The sequence below is a fragment of the Stenella coeruleoalba genome (assembly GCF_951394435.1).
Source record: "Stenella coeruleoalba genome assembly, chromosome: 14".
NCBI classification, from domain to species: Eukaryota; Metazoa; Chordata; class Mammalia; order Artiodactyla; family Delphinidae; genus Stenella; species Stenella coeruleoalba.
In genome coordinates this window covers 39,401,603-39,424,093 of record NC_137160.1, presented here as the reverse complement: position 1 = coordinate 39,424,093, position 22,491 = coordinate 39,401,603, and the positions used below count along the sequence as shown (strand labels likewise).

General features: G+C 38.0%; 1 protein-coding gene across 1 annotated transcript in view; it reads left to right on the top strand.

Moving 5' to 3' along the window:
• Positions 1–36: 36 nt before the first annotated feature.
• ELP2 (elongator acetyltransferase complex subunit 2) overlaps positions 37–22,491 on the top strand; it is a 44,283-nt gene continuing 21,828 nt past the window's right edge. Inside the window, exons 1-12 of the mRNA XM_079942250.1 lie at positions 37–310; positions 3,366–3,444; positions 6,405–6,475; positions 10,164–10,320; positions 10,714–10,791; positions 12,188–12,252; positions 12,996–13,062; positions 13,737–13,877; positions 15,366–15,461; positions 16,527–16,627; positions 16,815–16,946; positions 20,359–20,508. Coding sequence (XP_079798376.1) covers positions 173–310; positions 3,366–3,444; positions 6,405–6,475; positions 10,164–10,320; positions 10,714–10,791; positions 12,188–12,252; positions 12,996–13,062; positions 13,737–13,877; positions 15,366–15,461; positions 16,527–16,627; positions 16,815–16,946; positions 20,359–20,508 — 1,275 coding nt within the window. The 5' untranslated portion in view covers positions 37–172. The remainder of the gene's footprint in view (positions 311–3,365; positions 3,445–6,404; positions 6,476–10,163; positions 10,321–10,713; positions 10,792–12,187; positions 12,253–12,995; positions 13,063–13,736; positions 13,878–15,365; positions 15,462–16,526; positions 16,628–16,814; positions 16,947–20,358; positions 20,509–22,491) is intronic.

Below are 22,491 nucleotides of genomic sequence, written 5' to 3'. Positions count from 1 at the left end.
CCGGGCACTGAGGACCACTGGCAGGGGAGGTGGGTGGGGTCGCCCCCGTCCCGCCCCCGGCCGCCTTGGAAACGCGGTGCGGATAACGCCAGCGGGAGACGCGGCGGCCGAGCAGTTCCGCTCCGAGGGCGGAAGTGCGTGCCCAGCTTTCGGCCGTTGACCAGGCAGCAACATGGTGGCACCTGTGCTGGAGACCTCTCACGTGTTTTGCTGCCCGAACCGGGTGCGGGGAGCCCTGAGCTGGACCTCCGGGCCCGGAGGACTTCTGGCCTTCGGCACGTCCTGTTCCGTGGTGCTCTATGACCCTCAGGTAAGAGAAGTGGCCATACGCCCGACCCCGTGTGCTTCTGGGGCCAAATATGCTGGGTGTTCTTGGGGCGGACTGTAGACGCCGCTCCAGAGTGTGGAGACCGGGTGTGCTGTCCTGTCCGCTTCGGGGAGGGTGTCTGGGCGAGGAGTCTGGCTCTGGAGAGCGGGACTCGCTCCTCGCCCTCTGGTGCGCTGCGTCAGCCTGGGGTCACCATGTCCTACCAGTGGCTTGTTAGCCCCAGGTAGAATCTCAAATGATGACAACCTTTTCCGAAGCCGCCTGTGGGAACTGTAGTACTGTTAAAGAATCAGTTTGAGCTTTAAAAGATGTGCAGTTTAGGTATGGGTTGAAGCTATCACACAGATGCTATCTCATTTCTGTGCTTCCCTTAGTGTTACCAAATAAGCTTTTGTTTTCTTGAATTTCAAAGGCATATCACTTGTGTTTTAGCTTTGAGAATGGACATTTTAAAGAAAGTGCCATTGGGGTAAAGGTCATAGGGGATGGGGACCCTAAGCACTAGGTGTAAGGCAGGACTTACCCATTCCCTGAACTGCACCCTTGGCCTTTTCCCTATCAAACTTCTCAAGTGACTAGTTTCTGCAATTCTTCCCAGAGTTCATCATGACTTCATCCCCCCTGGCTAATTTTGGACAATGCAGTTAGTGTTGCTTCTCAAAAGGAGCCTCAGTATAAAAAGTAAAGTGCTGGAAATTAAAATGCAGTGCAGGAGATAGATATTATGTTTTTCTTATCTCACTGCTTTATTAATTTGATTAAAAATTCCATCATCCTAGACATACAGATGGCCACCAGGCACATGAAAAGATGCTCAACATCGCTAATTATTGGAGAAATGCAAATCAAAACTAAAATGAGGTTTCTCCTCACACGGGTCTGAATGACCATTATCAAAAAGTCTACAAACAATAAATGCTGGAGAGGGTGTGGAGAAAAGGGAACCCTCCTCCTACAGTGTGTTGGGAGAAATGTAAATTGGTGTAGCCACTATGGAGAACAGTGTAGAGGTTCCTTAAAAACCTAAAAATAGAGTTACTGTATGATCCAGCAATCCCATTCCTGGGCATATATCTGGAAAAGACAAAAACTCTAATTCAAAAAGATATGTGCACCCCATTGTTCATAGCAGTGCTGTTTACAGTAGCCAAGACATGGAAGCAATGTAAGTTTCCATCAACAGATGAATGGATAAAGATATAGTATATATATATATACACACACACACACACACACACACACACACACACACACACACACACACAATGGAATATTACTCAGCCATAAAAAAGAATGAGGTAATGCTATTTGCAGCAACATGGATGGATCTAGAGATTATCATACTAAGTGAAGTAAATCAAAGACAAATACCGTATGGTATTGCTTATGGGTGGAATCTAAATAATGATACAAATGAACTTATTTACAAAACAGAAATAGACTCACAGACAGAGAAAACAAACTTATGGTTACCAAAGGGGAAGGGGGGAGGGATAAATTAGGAGTTTGGGATTAACAGATACACACTACTATATATAAAATAGATAAACAACAAGGACATACTGTATAGCACAGGGAACTATATTCAATATCTTGTAATAACCTACAATGGAAGAGAATCTAAAAATGAATACATATATATATATATATATATGACTGAATCACTTGTTGTACTGAAATGTAGCTGAAATGTTGTAAATCAAGTATACTTCAATTAAAAAAAATTCCGTCATCCTCATATCCGTTGCAGATTTGAACTTATAAATGAAATAATTGTATTCATTTTTCTTATCTTGCCCTTGCTCATCTCCTCCCAGTTTTTGTTTTGTTATTACCATGCACTGTTAACTGGCAAGATAAAGCATTTAAAACCAAGGGTAAACTTTACAATGGCTATTAACCAAGGCTTTGGAAGCCTGTCTTTCTGCAGCTGTTTAATGGGTTTGTGCCCCATGCCCTCTATCACATTTTTATTTAATGATAATTTGCTGGCCATGTTAGGGGATTTTAACATCAAAAAAAAGTATATGGAGCCTAAAAAGTACTTATTTTGTTTTGTTAAATATTTGTTAGCTGGGTATTTAGTGAAATATAAGAATAAGAACACATCAGATGCTAAAGTAAAGTTTTGGGGGTGATGTTCATTCAGCAAACTTTTGAAGACCCTTTATGGGCTAACCTTGAACTGAGTGGTGATGACACAAAGATAATGGGTAATAACTCCTGCCCATCAAGGAATTCTGATTCTAGTGAGAAAGACAATGAAATGCTTTAAATTGTTTCCTAACCTCAACCCATATGTGAAATATGTTAGTTTATGCACATTTACCCCGTAAACCTTTTTCTCAGCCATGAGAATTCCTGTTGACATACAAGTAGGTATCAAGCCAGTGCTCTAGGCAATCAGTAGAGAAAGGGCCTATAAAGTGGAGGGCTCAGTAGGAATAGAGTCTTCAGCAGTGGGGGAAGAAAAGCCCAAGTGTGGAGTGACATTGGTGAAAGCAGCAATCTGAGGGTCTGCAGGGAACCTGGCTGTAGGCCCTGAAGGGATCTGATGTTTGAGGACCTTAGTAGTTGTGGCCTGGTGACCTTGGGTCATTAAGGCTGAAGAACCCAACACCAGATCAGCCAAGGCATACAAAGTGAGCCACGAATTTGTATCCATTAATCACAAATTCCTCTCTTGAAGGGTTTTTTTGTCAACCAAATTCTCAAATTGGTGCAAGCATGGTAGAAGTAGGCCCTAAGATATGTGGGAACGAGGTCCTTATCTGGTCTGGGATTTCAAGACAGGCTTCCCAGACAAGAAGAGGACAGAGGTGAGTGAATGTGGAGTGGGGAGAAAGGCAGGAATGAATTAAAAAGTGAATGGATGATTTAAGCCATGGTTAATAGTTCATAAAGGAAGGTGATTCTGTTTGAAATAATACTGAACTTTTTATTAGCATCAAAAACACTGAAATCTGATTTTTATTAATTCATTAATTCCTCTGTAGGATAAATCCTAATTTACTAACAAGTGTTTTCTTCTCTAAAGAAAAGTGTTGTTATTACCAACCTGAATGGTCACACTGCTCGAGTCAACTGCATACAGTGGATTTGTAAACAGGATGGTTGTAAGTATTAATCTGACTTTTCTTAATTTAGCATTAGCTTATCTGATATTATGCAATTAGAAAATAGAAGAAAAATGGTATGCCCAGTGAACTATCTGACCTGTACTTTTATTTTATAGCAGTTGAAGCATGGATAACACAGCGGTGCTTAGGATGAAGGTAGAGGCAGCCCATTACTGAGGCAAGACCCCACCATTGCTTTTGATCCAAAGCTGTAATCAGGGCCTGTGTTGAGGCCCAGGTTGGGATTCAAAAGATTTGGCTTGTTAGGTCTCTTTCTACCACAGACAAACTATTGTTTTTTTAGGCAGGGCATTGCATCTCTCTTGACCCCAGTTTCATCTTAGTAACATATGAAAAGTAAATGTTTGGACTGAATCAGGGGACCCTGAGTGATTCTTGACACCTGTGAGGTCAAAATTATTTTCGGAATAATAATAAGTTATTCCTAGTTTTCATTCTCATTCCGTCACAAGTATGCAGTGCCATTTTCCAGTGGCTGCATGGTGTGGGATATTGCAACAGATTAAATACAGAAGCAGATATGAAAATCCAGCTGTATTCTAATAAAGTCAGACGTTAAAGAGATTTGCTGAAATATAAAACAGTGCCTTTCTTCTTATTAATTTTTTGTTTTGGAAAATACAAGGTTCCCCCCATAAAAATGTTATTTATGTTAATGGGGTTCATTGTTACTTTTAAGTAAACTAATAAACAAATATTTTTCATATTTCTCAGTTTTAATTTCTAATGTGGTTAATATTGGTACATATAGCCTATATAAACAAAAGGTCTTTGGGGTCCTGAAAAAATTTTAAGAGTATAAAGGAATCCTGATATCAAAAAGTCTGAGAATTGCTGGACTAGATTATCTCTAGGTCTCTTCCATCTCTAAGATTCCATAGCTCCAGAATTTTTAATTAAGAATGCTTTTAGGTGGACTTCTAAAATCCTATGGAATTTCCTCAGGTGTCTTAAATATACCTACAGTAGTATTTTTATGGATTCTCAATTAATTTTATTTATTATTCTGTTTATTAAATATGTATTGAGAGCATTCTGAGCTAGGCACAAATGCAGAATTTCCTGAATTAGTGCGACTTGGTTATGATTTTTATCTGTGACATTAAAAAAAATGTTTAATAAACTACTTACCTCGGTTGGTGATGCAGGATTAGTCACAGTAGGTCAGTAAAAACCATTAAATCTTAGAAAGAGTGGCTGTTAGTGCAGATACTAAAACACAATTGTAATTATATTAACTGCCACCAAATGACATCAAAGACTACTTGAATCTCAGTATAGGGATTTGTTATAAAATATTAATTTGGGCTTGTATGTTTTATTTTCCCTTTAAAAGTGAGGTTACGTAAAATGAACTGCTTGTGTATCACTGTAATCTCTGTTATGATTGGTTTCCTCAGATTTGGCTCCACTGTCAGATAACTCATGTATTCTTTCTAACCCAGGTATCAGTGACATATAAAATTCTAATAATACCATTTCATATTTTTAAAGTGTCTGATTTTTAACACATTACCTTCATGTACCTTATAGTAATTATCAAAAGCACGTAGTTAGGTAAATGGCTTAATTTCTGTGACACATGAAGAAATTAAAGTCCAAGATCACAGCTGGCTGGCAGCAGGCTTAGGACGTGAACCTGGGACTTCTGAGTATAAATGTAATGTTCTTTAGACAGTTCCCCAGCTTCTTAACCTAACTATCTAGACATAAGCCAGAAGAAGAAAATGGATGCAAAATCCAAACCAAAATTATGTTAGATTATTTCCCCCTTTTTTGGTTCTTACTCCCTTTCTCTTCTGTCTTCAACAAAAAGTTGTAGGTGTTTAAAAGAGGTATTTTGAAATGTGATCTCAAAAATATGTCATGTACTACTTGATAGCAGCAGCTGACTGTAATGTCTCATATGTGTTATTTCTGTCAAAAGTGTTTAGCCTGAATCTTATGAGGAAACAACCAGACATATCCAGATTGAGGGACATTCTGCAAAACAACTGGCCTGGACTCTCATTGTCACAAAAAAGGAGGGAACTGGGAAACTATTCAAGATTAAAGGAGACTAAAAAGATGTGACAACCAAATGCACAATGTGTGGTCCTTAGATTCTAACTTAAAAAAAAGTTATAAAATACATTACTGGGACAATTTGGGGAAATTTTAAGATGGATTATGTATTACATAACAATACTGTATCAGTGTTAAAATTGTTGAATGTGATAATTGTATTGTGGTAATGCAGGAGAATGTTCCAGTTCTTGGGAAAAATGGTAAAATATTTAAGGATCAGAGGTCATCATGTCTCCAACTTATTTTTGTTTGTTTGTTTGTAAATTTATTTATTTTATCTATTTGTTTTTGGCTGCGTTGGGTCTTGGTTGCTGCACGCGGGCTTCCTCTAGTTGTGGCGAGCAGGGGCTACTCTTTGTTGCGGTGCGTGGGCTTCTCATTGTGGTGGCTTCTCTTGTTGTGGAGCACGGGCTCCAGGTGCGTGGGCTTCAGTAGCTGTGGCAGGCAGGCTTCAGTAGTTGTGGCACGCAAGCTCAGTAGCTGTGGCATGTGGGCTCAGTAGTTGTGGCTCGCAGGCTCTAGAGCACAAGTTCAGTAGATGTGGCGCACTGGCTTAGTTGCTCCGCGGCATGTGGGATCTTCCTGGACCAGGACTCGAACCCACATCCCCCCGCATTGGCAGGCAGATTCTTAACCACTGCGCCACCAGGGAAGTCCCTCCAACTTATTTTTAAATCGTTTGTCAAAAACAAAAAGGGTGTGTGTGTGTACATAGAGCAAGATAATTGAGCAAATATGGCAAAATCTAAACAGTTGGTGAAGCTAGGTAAAGGTATATGAGTTTTCTTTTATCTTTTCTATAGCTTTGAAATTTTTCAAAATAGCTGGAAAAGAATTAAAATGTTTACTGAGGTATGATTTTTTTTCAGCTCCTTCTACTGAATTAGTTTCTGGAGGATCTGATAATCAAGTGATTCACTGGGAAACAGAGAATAATCAGGTGGGTAGACATGTTTATGGTTATAAGAAATGACTGTTATATCTACTTTTATTTTCAGTCTTTTCCCTCATTTCTACTGTGTTCTTCCTTTATGAAGTTTCCTCATTCTTGCTTGTCAGTAATCCAGATCCTGTATATTCCATACTTCACAGGCCTTGTACCCTTCCCTGTAATCTGCTTCTGTATTCATATGCTGTCAGTCATTTCCGTGAATTTCTCATCATTTGGAATAATTTTCAGACTGCTCTTACAGGGTATGTTTGTCTTGTTTTCATTGGTAGCAAAAATTAATACTGCTCTGTGCATAGGACAGCAGTTATCACGTGGGTATAGATTTACATAATTCTGAGTGATGTTATAATATGCAATACTGGGTGTGTATGGACCTCTACTGATAGACATTTAGGTTGTTTCTAGTCACAAGCAAAGATTAAAAATGTAAAGTTAGTGCATCATATGTTTGAACATCTGCCATGCGGAAGGTGTAGTAGATGAGGCAGAATCCTATTCATGAATCGTGTACATAGTTTTGAAAGCAAAATGCACTTGAATAACTGAAGTACAAAGGTGGCTCTGGGTGGGTGATTTCACTTGCTGTACCACTTCCATGCTGCTGTGGAAGTTCACTAGAGATTTAAGAGGTGGCCTTTCGGTTAGGTCTGATAGTGTGAGATGATTTCCTTAGGAAACATTAAAGTGGTGAGGGTTCCAGGTAGGGAAAATATATGAATCAAAGTGCAGGTAAGAAAGGTGACCATTTGCTCAGAAGTATCCAGTGTTAACCAAAGCCTAAGATGTTTTAAGGGCAGGGCTTTCCAGAGCTTGTTCAGAGAATTATTCATCTCTCAGTTATTGATTGTGGCCAGTCAAGTTTGGGAAACAATGCATATCATATACTTCTCTTAGAGAATCATAATGCCTGTGAGCATAGTGAAGACTCTGAAAAGTTCTGATATGGAAAAACCTGCTTATCTTTGTTTAACTAATATTTCCTAAACTTACTTCAAGTCTGATTTTTTTTTTTTCTTCAGATCTTTTAGTATCCCTTGTAACTTTGAGGAACATAGTTTTGGAAATGTTTCTAGATAACACTTATGGGCTGTAATATTAGAGAAGTAGAGAAGGAGAAGATCTCGTGAGAATTTGAATACTTGCTTCAAGAGTTTGTTTTTTATTGGCAGGCATTTGGAAATCATTGAGGATTTCTAACCAGTGGAGTATGAATACCGAAGAAGATGAATGACAGGAGTGTGCCAAATTAGGATAGGAAAAAAATATGAAGGAAGAGATATGGAATATATTTTTGAAGGAAAATGATTTTGGCATTGACTAGATAGTTGTCGAAGGAGTAGGGAGCTATTGGGTAGAGGAGTGAGAAATCAAAAAGAGTGGGATTCTGGCTCAGGGCTCTGGAAGAAAGATACTTTTACAAAGCAAAATAGGCAAGTTAGAGGGAAGATGTGGAATTCAGTTGTTAACATGTTACTTGTATTGCCAGCCAGAGACAGGGGGCAGGTGTGGAGGAGGGGATTGTGGGGTCACTTAGACTTGAATGAGAGTTCTAATGGTTGTGTAGCAAAGCAGCTCCTGTTTGGATTTACCTTGGCAGAGGAATCCAGAGAGAGCCATTTGAGCACTCATTTTTGAGACCTTGAGTTGAGATTTGCAAGACTCTTTCCTCAGTGCTGCCCTACGCTTCTGTCAGTAGAGAGGATTGCAGGCTGAGTATCTGATGGCAGACAGCGAACTTAGAGACGGACGGGAAAGTAGAATGTGAGGCCAAACAGGGAGGAGGATGAAAGGCATAAAAGAGGGATGAAGGGAATAAGGGGATTTGGGGGAAGAAGTCACATATTATAACCTTAGAGGCTTAAAGCTTCCTTCTGGTGTGCATTTCCATGCACACAGGTGTTCACTACATCTTGACTTCTGATAAAAGGATATAATTCTAAGCTGGTATAATGAGCGATTTGAGTCTCCGAACAGTGGGCATCGTTTTTTTAAAAGCTGGTGAACTTGAGAGATTTGTTTTGTTTGAGCTTTTAAGATTCTCTAATGGTTGAAATACAACCCTGCTTAAAAGATGTGAAGTGACATAGAAAACAAACTTATGGTTACTAAAGGGGAAAGGGGGTGGGAGTGGGGATAAATTAGGAGTTTGGGATTAGCAGATACAAACTACTAATATATAAAATAGATAAACAACAACGTCCTACTGCATAGCGCAGGGAACTATGTTCAATATCCTGTAGTAAACCATAATGAAAAAGAATACGTGTGTGTGTGTATATATATATATATAACTACACCATAAACTAACACAATGCAACATTGTAAATCAACTATACTTCAATTTTTAAAAAAATAAAATAGAAAAAAAAGGATGCGAAGTGAGTTTTTCCATAGATTTAATGTTTCAGGGGGTAATGATACAGACTCATGTAAAGTTTAAATACAGAAAAATAGGAAGAAGGAAAAAGATACAAAATTTCAACAGTTAACATTCTAATGAACATTGTTCCAGATCTCTGGTTATGTGTGTATAATTATACATGAAAGTGACTTTATTGTACTTGAGTTTTAAAAAGTGTTTTTTTCAGAGAAGCCAAAGGTTAATTACAGGAAGTTAGTGTACAGACCCCCTTATATGTAACTATCAATTACCTTCTTGAGTGGCAGAGTTCTGCTTAACTAATTGGGAAAATAATTGAGGAGACATTTAAGAGCCACCTCTGTTTCAGCAGACAACAGTTTACAAAAGGTACGTCTCAAAGGAGGTGGTAGAATCTCACATATTTGGAACTCTAAAAAAGTAGATCCAAAATAGAAATGCTGCTGCAGGGAATAATCTTGCATGGCAAGCTAGAAGACTTGATGAACAGATGGGATTTCCCAGTTCTTTTTGTCATTTTTCCATTTTGTAACTCTGATACAGGTAAGTATTATGAGTGGATGCTAAACATAACTTGGTAAAAGTTTGATGGAAAATAGAGTATTTACTCAGTCCCAAAGTATAATCTCACATATTACCACCAAAAAAAAAAATTAATTTCACAGTGAAAAAGCATGGCAGATACTACCTCTACTAAAATATCAGGGTTAATTTTACTAAAAGTGAGACAGACTGACATTGTGTGCCTCTTGATGTGATGCAGTTATGTAGTGGTGACGTCAAAATGTACACCCTGAGTCTGTTCATGAGGAAATATCAGACTAATCCGAGGGGAGGGACAGTCCACAAAGCTGGCCTATATTCTTCAAAAATGTCAAAGTCATGCATGTCTTTCCATGGTAATAAGCATGCATTATCCTTTTTGTTGGCTTAGAATATGTCTACAATTATTTAATCAGTTTCCTATTAATACTTATAGGTTGATTGAAGTTTTCCTAAAGGGTGTGTGATGAATGTCCTTCTGCATTTGTCTTTTATTACTTGTTAAACTAGTACTGCTCTCTCAGAGTAGATTCTCAGATGTGAGATTGCTGTGTCAAAGGGTGTGCACATTTTGTGTATAGTTAATATGATCAGGCAGGATTCTCAAACGTTTACATTCTTCTCAGTTGAGAGGACTTACTTCTGGATCAGGCATTTTAACAGTACCTTTAATCCTCTGATTCTAGTTAAATACAGGTGAAACTGATAATTCCTTTTTTTATCATAATGCTTTTGTTATTCTTTGTGATTCAGCTTTTAAAAGCAGTCCACCTCCACGGTCATGAAGGACCTGTTTATGCAGTGCATGCTGTTTACCAGAGGAGGGCATTGGATGTTGCATTACATACACTGATAGTGTCTGCAGCTTCTGATTCTACTATTCGAGTCTGGTCTAAACAGGGTTCTGAAGGTAAGTTTAGAGACATTGTGATCCAAACAAATGAAATTAAGTAATTTAATTATCATATGAAGGACAACTTAGAAGAGCATTCATGTAATTTTTCAGTCTTTCAAGCTGTATTAAAAATATTAGAATTCTAATCTACATGTTTGTTTCTTTTGCACTTTTCCATAATTCCTCTTTACCAAACTGTTTGATAATGTAAATTCCTTCAAAGTCTTTTCATATGTCTTTTTGTTCTCTGTAACCTTGTTAGAAATTGGCCATTTAAATTCCCATCATCCCTGGGGGCTCAGGACTGACTTCTCTCATCTCCCTGCTGACATCTGATGATGCTACCCAACCTCTAAGGTTGGATACACTCAGAGTTAGTTGTTCGTGATGTGTTTTATTATTTCTTAGTGACATGCCTTCAGACCTTGGACTTTGGAAATGGATTCACTCTGGCTCTCTGCTTGTCTTTTTTGCCTAATACTGATGGTGAGTATCCTGCTAAGTGTATATTGAAAGAGGAATGTATTTTTATATCCCCATACAACCAGAACCTAAAAAACATACTGGATCTCAATTTTGTGTCTAAATGTTTTCAGGAAACAAGTTGAGACATGGATAACATACTTTTGTTCTCAGTATTCAAATGACCTGTGTATAAAACATAAGGTCAAAGGGGGTTAAGGGAGGTGGCTATTAGAAACTTTAGTAGCAGTTAAAAATTTAAGTGACTCAATATGTACTCAAGATTGGTACTGCTATTTATCAAATATACTGTCGATGTATATAGATATAATTTGGGAAAATTACCTAGCTCTGTAGAAGGTGAAGGTCTGGGATAAGTTGAGAAAAGTACTGAACATGGATCATATGAGTATTTCTGTCAAGGTGACAGCCCCTGCACCTGCATAATGACAGCACCCTATGTAATGACAGCACCCTGTGTAATGACAGTTTGCCTAAGACCACTTAAAATCTCCAAAGAAAAAATTCCCCTTTTGCTGTGAAACCCGTCTGTACCTATCTTTGATTGTCCTCCACAAAGATGATGGCCAATGCAAGTCAGACAGTCTTGTGCCTCCTCAGTTACCTGGAGGACAGACCTGGTGGGGAGAGGCCAGGCCTGGAAGCCTCCAGGCTCTTTTGCCCTTTGCAGCAGGAGCTGCGACTCTGTGCTCTCACGTGACGTTCCACTTTGTGCGAGGGCTCCCCAGGAGGAGGAACTACGCACATTCTGGTTTCATTACATAGAATTTGATTTCTTGGCATCTACGTTGAGGCCAAGTGACTGGAGTTTTTGGCTTTTTTTTTTTTTTTACGTTGATTTAAAGAAAACTAATTTTACAGTCACACCTTTCATAACTTTTTATCCACATAGTTAGTTATATGCTCTTTTATTTTGTTCTTTACTTCATGGATTTTGTTTTACTATCAAATTCTCAAAATGTAGGGTCCTCAAAGTAACAAACATACCCTTAAATCTTTGTACAGTAGCCCTGATGCTGGGCTCATAGTAGCTCTCCCAGAAATTTTATTATTCACTTGGGCTAACAACGTTTCCTGTTAGTCTTCTGGCTGACATAGTTAAATGCTCCCAGCTTGCTCTCGAGCTTCTCCTTTTACTGCTCCTTCTATCGTAAATAACACAGAATAAAGGAAAGGATTCTCAGTTAATAGTCATTCTTTGCCGAGTAACCATTTAATGGAACATTTTAGAATATTCATTTTATTCCTAAAGATGTTTATTGAGCACTTTCAATTTATTTGTTCAGTGGTGTGGGAAGCAGGAGTCAGGATTCTTTACCTAGAGCTTAGAATCCAGCATAGGTAATGGTCATAACATATGATGGAATACTTACAGCAATGCCTCTTTTCCCCCAACCAGTACCAATATTAGCATGTGGCGATGATGACTGCAAAATTCACTTATTTGTTCAACAGAATGATCAGGTAATTAATGATGTTTCTTAAGAGGCTAGAATTATGTTCTGCTTAATTACATATCTTAATACAGATTATTTCTAGATTATAGGATTTGGGGGATGTTCCAATCTAAATAATCCAATAGGAGAATCTTTTCTGGCAGTCTTCCATTAAACAGTTTTGCACTCTTTGAACACCAGGTATACTGCTGCTGCTTTGGCTACCAGGTCCAGAGGCGTTGGGGGAAACAGGTCGTTAGGTGGGGAAGAAGAGAAGGAAGATGCTGTAGTAGTGTTTTGTCTTCCCTAGCAGTGGTTATTTGTCCTTCTGAGCTTTACCTATTCTTTGAGTGGTTAAACTAGAGGGAAGTTTCAGAAAGAGGGTTGGTTAACTCTAGGCTCGTTTAGTTAATAACAGAGGTATTTGTTTCTTTGCATTTTATAAGAAAGTTAAAAATGACTGTGAATGTTCAACCACCCAGCTTTTTTCTATATTGTGTCCACAGCATATGTCATTTTACCTTGGGAATGTTTAGTGTATTTGAGAACTACAGATATTATCTGCTCAGGATTGCTCAGTTAAATTTGGATGATTATGAGATTTTTCATTCCCAAATGAGAGCTCTATCTGATGTCTGATCAGATAGTGTTACCAGTAAAAAAAAAAAAAAAGCAATGCAGTCAGACTGGCTGGGACCAAATTAAGTCACTGATATACATGAAAATATTAAATTCTTACATCAAGTCCTATGATTTTTGTTATCTTACTAGTTTCAGAAAGTACTTTTTCTATCTGGACATGAGGATTGGATAAGAGGCGTGGAATGGGCAGCCTTTGGTCAGTATGAAATTTTGCTAAAGTACATATAATGGGGACAAGTATGTGTAATTTCAAAGCAACCTCTTATTTATTTATTTATTTATTTATTTATTTGGTGGCACCGGGTCTTAGTTGCAGCAGGCGGGCTCCTTAGTTGTGGCTTGTCGGCTCCTTAGTTGCGGCATGCATGTGGGATCTAGTTCCCTGAGAAGGGATTGAACCCGGGCCCCCTGCATTGGGAGTGTGGAGTCTTAACCACTGTACCACCAGGGAAGTCCCCCGTGTATGTTTTAATTAAAAATTTTCTTTGTATGTAACATTTTCCTATTGGCCCGATTAGAAAAGAGGATACTTATCCCTTGTATTAACTATTAGTTGGGTTGGTAGAGGATGAAACAAGTTGATGTTTGTAAGAGGACACTAGTTGTTACACATGCAGACATTCTTGAGAAGTTCTTTTTAGAAATTAATAGATTGTATAGGAATACCACATATTATAACCATTTATTAGCATTGTCTATATTTGTCAGTGTTATTGAAAATGAATATAGGTCAAATGAATGAAGGATAAGGAAGCAAAGTCTAATTTTTTCAGGAAATCTAGAAATGTGTATATTGTAGAAGAAAAACTCTTATACTTAAATTTAAGAACAGAATGTTTTAAAAGTAATAAAATTTGTTTTTTTAATTAGGTAGAGATCTTTTCCTAGCAAGCTGTTCACAAGATTGCCTGATACGCATATGGAGGCTGTATATAAAATCGACATTTTTAGAAACTCAGGAAGATGATAATATAAGACTGAAAGAAAATACTTTTACTATAGAAAGTGAAAGTGAGTAATAATGAAAATATTTGATTTAACAATACTCAGGTTTCCTAGCTGATTTACTTATGTTTCACTACACACATATGTGAAGGTTAGTTTTTTTTTTTTTTTTTTTTTTTTTTTTGTGGTACGCAGGCCTCTGTTGTGGCCTTTCCCATTGCGGAGCACAGGCTCCGGACGCGCAGGCTCAGCGGCCATGGCTCAACGGGCCCAGCCGCTCCGCGGCATGTGAGATCTTCCCGGACCAGGGTACGAATCTGTGTCCCCTGCATTGGCAGGCGGACTCTCAACCACTGCGCCACCAGGGAAGCCCGAAGGTTAGGTTTTCAGAAGTATCAGATCCCTAGCTGAAACTGATATGTGCATTTTTCCTTTTTTATTTTTATGTGAGGGTAAGTCATTTTTCATATATGAAACTTATTTTCTTTCTGAACCATGTTAGTGAGATTTTTTTAAATTGCTGAAAATAATGTTACTTTCTCAATAAATTAGTTTGTAAAATATTACTTAATTTGCAGTTTTAGCATAGGAAGATCTAAAGGGTTAATGTGAATTATTCATACCTTTTTTGGAGGATATTCATCAGAGACAACTAAATCCCTATATTTGAGTAGTATATATAATTCTGATTTTCTTACTATCTGGCATCAGAACAGTAATCCTCCATGGTAGATCCTGTTGGGATGTTGTATTTGAAGGAGATATTTTTGGATGTATATCTAAATTATAAAATAAGTCCTCAGTAAACATTTCATCCAGGAATATTCTTTGTCATTACTCTTCTTGGTTGTAAAGCCCATTGGAGTTGAGATTTGGTAACAGATTTCTGGAGAGAACCAAGAAATACTATAACCAGCATATTGTGAGTAGCTATTTCCAAATATGAACATTTTTGTGATATTTTCATTAATTATTTTGTTTGAAAGGTCACAGTACTGATTTGACTTCCTTTATTTCTGCATTTATCTTAGGTTTTTTTTTTAAATGGTACTTTAGACTTATTACACAAAATGAGTGAGGATAGCAAGGAGGCTGGCATGTCTGTTTTTGCTTTTTTTGAGTCTTTTTTGTTTTTTTGGCTGCACTGTGTGGCTTGCAGGATCTTAGCTCCCCAACCAGGAACTGAACCCGGGACCTTGGCAGTGAAAGTGTGGAGTCCCACTGACTGGACCGCCAGGGAATTCCCTGTTTTTGTTTTTTAATTGCAGTGTAAGAGTATCCCTGAAAATTTAAAATAGAACATATTCCTTAATTTTTATTGTGACTAGGTAGTGAAAATGTAAAAAAAATTTATATATCTTTAGAACTTTTTTCTCCTGTAGTTATGAACAGTGGGTAAAGTTAATGAAATTTAGAATGAATGCTTTTTGTTGAAAATAAATCATGTTCTGTTCTGATTTTTTTTCTTTGGATGTAATTGTACAACCGAGCTGGTATTGAAAATGTTATTTTTAGAAGAGCTTTGTGGAAAGAATCCTTTTTTTGTTGTTGCAGGTATTAAAATAGCATTTGCAGTTACTCTGGAGACTGTGCTGGCTGGTCATGAAAACTGGGTAAATGCAGTTCATTGGCAGCCTTCATTTTACAAAGGTAGGAAGAAAAACATACACAAAGCTGTCATTTCAGTACACTCTCACTTACAGAATTTTAAGCTGAACAAATGAAGTAGAGGATATTTTTTGAGTGTAATTAGGAATATCGACTATAAGACAGTTTCAAGTTGGCAAAGTGTAATACTGCAGCCCTGTTCTGCTAGACACTCAATTCTGTTGAAAATTGTATTTCTAAGAGGGAAAAGTATGCTTCCTGCCATGATGCCATAACTGCCATATGCCTTTTAACTTTTTTTCTTTAAAGTTTTTACCTAGTCCTTATGGGATTTAAGAGAAGTTAACTTTCAAGCCAGCTTCACTGGAACCTTTACCCTTGGAAATATAAAGTTGGTAATATCAAGATACATCATTTATGAAAAAGTAAAGACTTCCCACTCTTTCTTTTGCCCTTAACTTCTGTTTATGGAGTGACGACTGATGCTGGGGTGTAGAGGTGCGCACGGCAGCAGCCTCATGTTCTTCCCCCAGCCCCTTCCCCAAGACAACAATAGAGAATAGCAATAATTAATGCTCAGGTAACACCATCCAGCTTTTATTATATTATGCTATATTTGCTGCAGTTAAAAAAAGATAAATTAAATATTATAGAAACTGGGGAATCCCTGTATAGTTTTTCCTGAACCTTTTCCCCTTCATCCTTCCCTTGAGGCTGAATTCAGTGTATATTATTCCCATGCATATTTTTATACTTTTACTGCACATTTGTGTAACCATAAACAGTATTGTTTTACAGCTATTAAAACTTGATATCAATATGCCTTTGTCCTCATACGACCTGTCTTTTTAGCTTAACATGGTTTGGCTTCATGTAACTCTAATTTACTTATTTTTATTGCAGTATAACATTTCATTGTCTAAATATTACCACAACTTGTTTATCTGGTCTTCTACTGATAGACTTTTGTGTTGTTTCCAATGTTTTGCTATTGCAGTGCAACAGTGAATGTTCTTATAGTACCCATGTTATGTTTTTCTGGTAATCTACAAACAGGATGCTTGTTGATCACCTAAAGGCATTAGTTTTGTTTTTTTTTTTCTTTAGATGGTGTTCTGCAACAGCCAGTGAGATTACTGTCTGCCTCAATGGATAAAACCATGATTCTTTGGGCTCCAGATGAAGAGTCAGGCGTTTGGCTAGAACAGGTAAAATGTGAATACTTAAGGAACAGAAAACTGGGTTTATTAAACAATAAATCCCAAGTCTGTATTCCTAGAGCTGCAAATATTTGCTCTTTGTGTACGTTAAATAAGTGAGAACATAATCTCTGGAATGAGTGATTTCTGTTGTGAGAAATTGGTTCTGAATTGTTTTTCGTCTATTGTTGAATAGGTTCGAGTAGGAGAAGTAGGTGGCAATACCCTGGGATTTTATGATTGCCAGTTCAGTGAAGATGGCTCCATGATCATTGCTCATGCTTTCCACGGGGCACTGCACCTTTGGAAACAGAATGCCACTAACCCAGTAAGAAAAGTGCTTTTAAATCATTTCTGATTAGATAAAGTGAATCCTACGTGAAACCTAGGAAAACTGTTGTTTTACGTATAACACTCTACAGAAGCATAGTAGAGGCATTTAAGTTCAGGTGACATCACTTCTTTATGTAAATTTATTCTGTAGTTATATTAGTTAAGAAACTCATGCTTTTCTAAGAATAAAATTCAGTTGTCCAGCATTGTTGAGATACTGAAATTTGCAGGTAGGTAAACTTACATAAGGGAAGTTAAAGCTGTATAAATTTTAAGCTCTCCATTAAAGCTATATACATTTTGTGGTAGGAGTTTTTCCTAAAATGTATAATTTCTTCGTCTTTTTTAAAATTAATTTTCTTTTTTAATTAATTAATTTATTTTTGGTTGTGTTGGGTCTTCGTTGCTGTGCACAGGCTTTCTCTAGTTGCTGCGAGTGGGGGCTACTCTTCGTTGTGGTGCACGGGCTTCTCATTGCGGTGGCTTCTCTTGTTGTGGAGTACGGGCTCTAGGCATGCAGGCTTCAGTAGTTGTGGCTCGCGGGCTCAGTAGTTGTGGCTCACGGGCTCTAGAGTGCAGGCTCAGTAGTTGTGGTGCACGTGCTTAGTTGCTCCGTGGCATGTGGGATCTTCCCGGACCAGGGCTTGAACCCATGTCCCCTGCATTGGCAGGTAGATTCTTAACCACTGCGCCACCAGGGAAGTCCTTCTTGTCTTCTTAAAAATAACATAATTTGATATTTTCCTGTTGGATAGCTAGGTACTCCATTGATAATTATTGAATGAATGACTGACACAAGGGCATTAGAAGCACCTGTTATTTTATGACAAAATATATTAATTCTCTCAGGGGCTCTTGATATGTGTAATTCTAAATAGTCCTCCAAATATTGGGCTGTTCTAGATCTTATAGTTTTTAGTCTCTTCTCAGAGAGGGGTAATCTTCCTCTAATCATTTAGCTGCCTCTCAGCATTATTCCAATCTCTTCTTTCTAATTTGCTTCTGATCTGCTTTTTTGGGTTTGGGGAAATGAGATAGCAGGAAAAGTGGGTAGGAGCACACGGATCTTGGCCCTAGCACTTACTAGCTGTGTTTTTGAGGTCATTACTGAACTTTTGTCTCAGGTTCCTCATCAGTAAAATGTGGACAGTAATAGCACCTACTCAGAGGATTTTTATGATACTAAAATGAATTAATATTGGTATAGTATGAGAAGTAGGGCCTGGTACATACTGGGTACTATATATTTTAAATAAAGAAATCAAAGAAGTCAGAACATAGAGCAAAATGTGAGTTAGCAGATTTTGAATGTGCAGCTTATGGCTTCCCTTACAAAGTAAAAATTCATGGAGCCCCAGTGGTGCAATTGGTTAGTGTGTGGTACTTAAGTACAAATTCATGGATTTGCATGACCTTTATTTTGTGGGCTTTGTAATAGTTGTGTCAGGTAGGAGGATTTGAATTCTCAGTATAGGGAGTGATTTACTTTTCCCTTGTATCTTCGATTTGGAGTTGATCTTTAAGACTGTTTTTACTGTTAAATGAACCAGGGAACCATTAGCTATGACACTTGTAAATAAGATATTTTTTAGGATGAATGTAATTTTGTTCTTTTTTTTTACTTTATTTTTGGCTGTGTTGGGTCTTCGTAGCTGCGTGCGGGCTTTCTCTAGTTGTGGCTCGCGGGGGCTACTCTTCATTGTGGTGTGCAGACCTTCTCACTGTGGTGGCTTCTCTTGTTGCAGAGCATGGGCCCTAGAGCGCGGGCTTCGGTAGTTGTGGCTTGCGGGCTCTAGAGCGCAGGCTCAGTAGTTGTGGTGCACAGGCTTAGTTGCTCCGTGGCATGTGGGATCTTCCTGGACCAGGGTTCGAACCTGTGTCCTCTGCATTGGCAGGCGGATTCTCAACCACTGTACCACCAGGGAAGTCCCTTAATTTTGTTCAGAGCTCCTTTGAGCTGTATTTCAGCTGGTCTTCAGAGGGCCTTCATAGAAAAAAGCATCAGTTAAGTAGGGAGAAACTCAAACCAGAGGACAGGATTTCACTGTACTTTTGCTTGTAACTTGACTTCATATTTATAATAGCTATTTACCAAGTATTTAGGGTGATTTTTTATAGACTTTTGTTTATTTTAAATATTTTTTTTTGCTTTTTGATGAGGACCGATTTTAAAGTCTTTCATTGAATTTGTTACAATATTGCTTCAGTTTTATGGTTTGGTTTTTTGGCTGAGAGGCGTATGGGATCTTAGCTCCCCAACCGGAGATCAAACCCGCACTCCCTGCATTGGAAGGTGAAGTCTTAACCACTGGACCGCCAGGGAAGTCCCTAGACTTTATTTTTTAGAGAAATTTTAGGTTTACAGAAAAACTGAGCAGAAAATGCAGAGTTCCCATTTTCCCCTTCCCCCCACACATGCACAGCCTCCTCCATTGTCAGCATCCCACACCAGAGTGGAAATTTATTGCAATCAGGGGTGATTTCTAAAAACAAACACTGCCCTTTAGGACTGTACCCATAGTCAAAAGTGCTGCACTTTGTTCAGAACTTTTTGGAACCTCCCATTAGTGCTAACTTTAGAATCAATTTTTATGTCACAGAAGAAATTAACAGCATTTCTTTGTTCCAGCCTATTCATGTTTTTGACCAGAAAATAATATAGCTTAGCTGACCATATTAATCAGACTTGGCTTTGAATGACCTTTTAGCTATTTATACAAATATAATTTTCCTCTAAAGTTCAAGTTTTACCACCACTTGAGTTGTTGAAAAAGATGCTCTGTGGACCAGGCATATGACATTTTCTGTATTTCATTTCACTGTTTGTTTATGTGGTTGCTGATGCAGGTTCCCTCAGGAGGTGGACTAACTATGTTTGATTTAACCTCTGTCCTCTACACCTACAGCTCTTTTCACTTAATAAAGAAAGTTGGTCAGGCACACAGAATCTACAGACTCACATTACACAGTGCTCTACTATTTAGTTTGACAGATAAATACTCACATAGTATCTAGTATGGGCCAGCCTTGTACAAATATAGATTCATCTAATTCTTGTAACAAACGTATGATCTAGGTAGCTCTTTTACAGAAGGGTTAATTGAGGCCCAAAAGGTTAGGCAGTGTTCTAGGAGGCAGTCATAAATGATGAATGGAGGGGACTTTCCCAAGGTTACTGCTTTGAAGGACACAACGCATGCTTGAATGTTTAAGTTCTAATATATTGATACTTGACTGGAAAACAGATCCTATTACTTTAAGTTCCCATCTTGTTTACTTAGCTCTTCACCTTGCTTGGGGGCTAAGGTCTTTCCCATATCAGACCTGAGTGGTGAAGGCACTATCAGGTTTAATTTTGAGTGATGGTCTTTGATTATTTTGATGTGTCATGAGCACTTTCATTGCAGAGAGAGTGGACTCCAGAGATTGTTATTTCAGGACACTTTGATGGTGTCCAAGACCTAACATGGGATCCAGAAGGAGAATTTATCATTACTGTTGGTAATGACCAGACAACTCGACTTTTTGCTCCATGGAAGAGAAAAGACCAATCACAGGTAAAATGTCTTCCTACTTGACTGATCCACTTTACAAAACATCCATGAGCACATGAAAAGTGGAACAGCAACATTAGCCATTAGGGAAATGCAGATTAAATCCATGATGAGATGCCACTACACACCCTCTAGAATGGCTAAGGTATAAAATACTGACAATAGCAAGTGGTTGTAAGGATGCCGAGTGACCGGATCTTTCTTACATTGCTAATGGGAATGCAAAATGGTATAGCCAGTCTGGAAAATGGTTTCGTATTTTCTTAAAAACTGAAGCATTCCAAAGAAGACATACAGATGGCCAACAGACCCATGAAAAGATGCTCAGCATCACTAATCATCAGGGAAATGCAAATCAAAACCACAATGAGTTACCACCCCACACCTGTCAGAATGGCCATCATCAAATAGATAACAAATAATGACTGTTGGCCAGGAGGTGGAGAAGAGGAGTCCTCCTGCACTGTTGGTGGGAATGTAAGTTTGGTGCAGCCACTGTGGAAAATGGTATTGAGGTTTCTCAGAATATTAAAAATAGAACCACCCCATGATCTAGCAGTCTTACTTCTGGGTATTTACTTGAAGAAAACAAAAACACTAATTAGAAAAAATGTATTCACCTCTTTGTTTATTGAAGCATTATTTATAATAGCCAAGATATGGAAGCAGCTAAGTGTCCATTGATGAGTAGATGAAGAAGATGTGGTATATAGGCAATGGAATATTACTCAGCTATTAAAAAAATGAAGTCTGAAATATATGCACAACTGAGTCACTTTGCTGTACAGCAGAAATTAACACAACATTGTAGATCAACTACTTCAATAAAATTAAAAAATAAAAAATTTTTAAAAATGGAAAAAAAAATGAAGTCTTGCCATTTATCACAACATGGATCTGGAGGGTATTGTGCTGAGTGAAATAAGTCAGATAGAGAAAGACAAATACCTTATGATCTAATATGTGGAGTCTAAAAAACAAAACAAACGAACAAAGTGAAAACAGACTTATAGATGCAAAGAAAAAAAACGGGTGTTTGCCAGAGGTTTGAAGCCAGGTGAAATAGGTGAAGGGATTAAGAGGCACAAACTTCCAGTTATAAATAAGTCACAAGAGTGTGATATACAGCATAAGGAATATGGTGAATAATGCTGTAATAACTTTGTATGGGGACAGGTGGTTACTAGACTTACCATGGTTGACGATTTTGTAATGTATTTAAATGTCGAGTCACTATGTTACACACCTGAAACTAACATAACACTACATTTTATTTCAACTGTATTTCAGTGAAAGGAAACTTAAGCATACACATATTCTTTATAATTCAAACAATTAAAATGTTAGCTGTCAAAATGTGTTTACTTCAGTTCCACATAAAAGTTCTCATAATACCTTGTAATTTTAGATGTAACTCATTAGGAAACACTGACAAGGGAATTCCCTGATGGTCCAGTGGCTGAGACTCTGTATTTTCACTGCCGAGGGCTCGGGTTTGGGTTCGGTCCCTGGTCAAGGAACTAGGATTCCACAGACCGCGTAGCGCAGCCAAAAAAAGAAAGAAACACTATCAAGTCTGTAGTAAAAGCTAATTTCTAACATCATATAGTGTTAAATAATAGTGGTCGAGGCCAGTTTTTGTTCAAGGAACTTTTCAGGCTTGGCCCTGAGCTTTAAAAAACCGCAATAAAGCTTTACCACTGATAGACCATTGAACTGTATACTCAGAGAAACTATAGTCAGCTTCAGTTTCTGATAAAAATTCATGGAACTGACTCTGGGTCAGTCTATGAAGCTAATGAAATTGGCCACTGACATTTCTGCTTCAGCAGCATGTGGTAGATTAAAATTGGTAGAGTTGAGGACATTGGGAACAACACTATAGTCAAGTAAAAAACAAGGCAAATAATTTTGGAGTGGTTTTCTGTGGCTCTTGGTAATTTGTTATCAGTATAACTCAGTTGTTGTTTATTCATCATCCTTTAA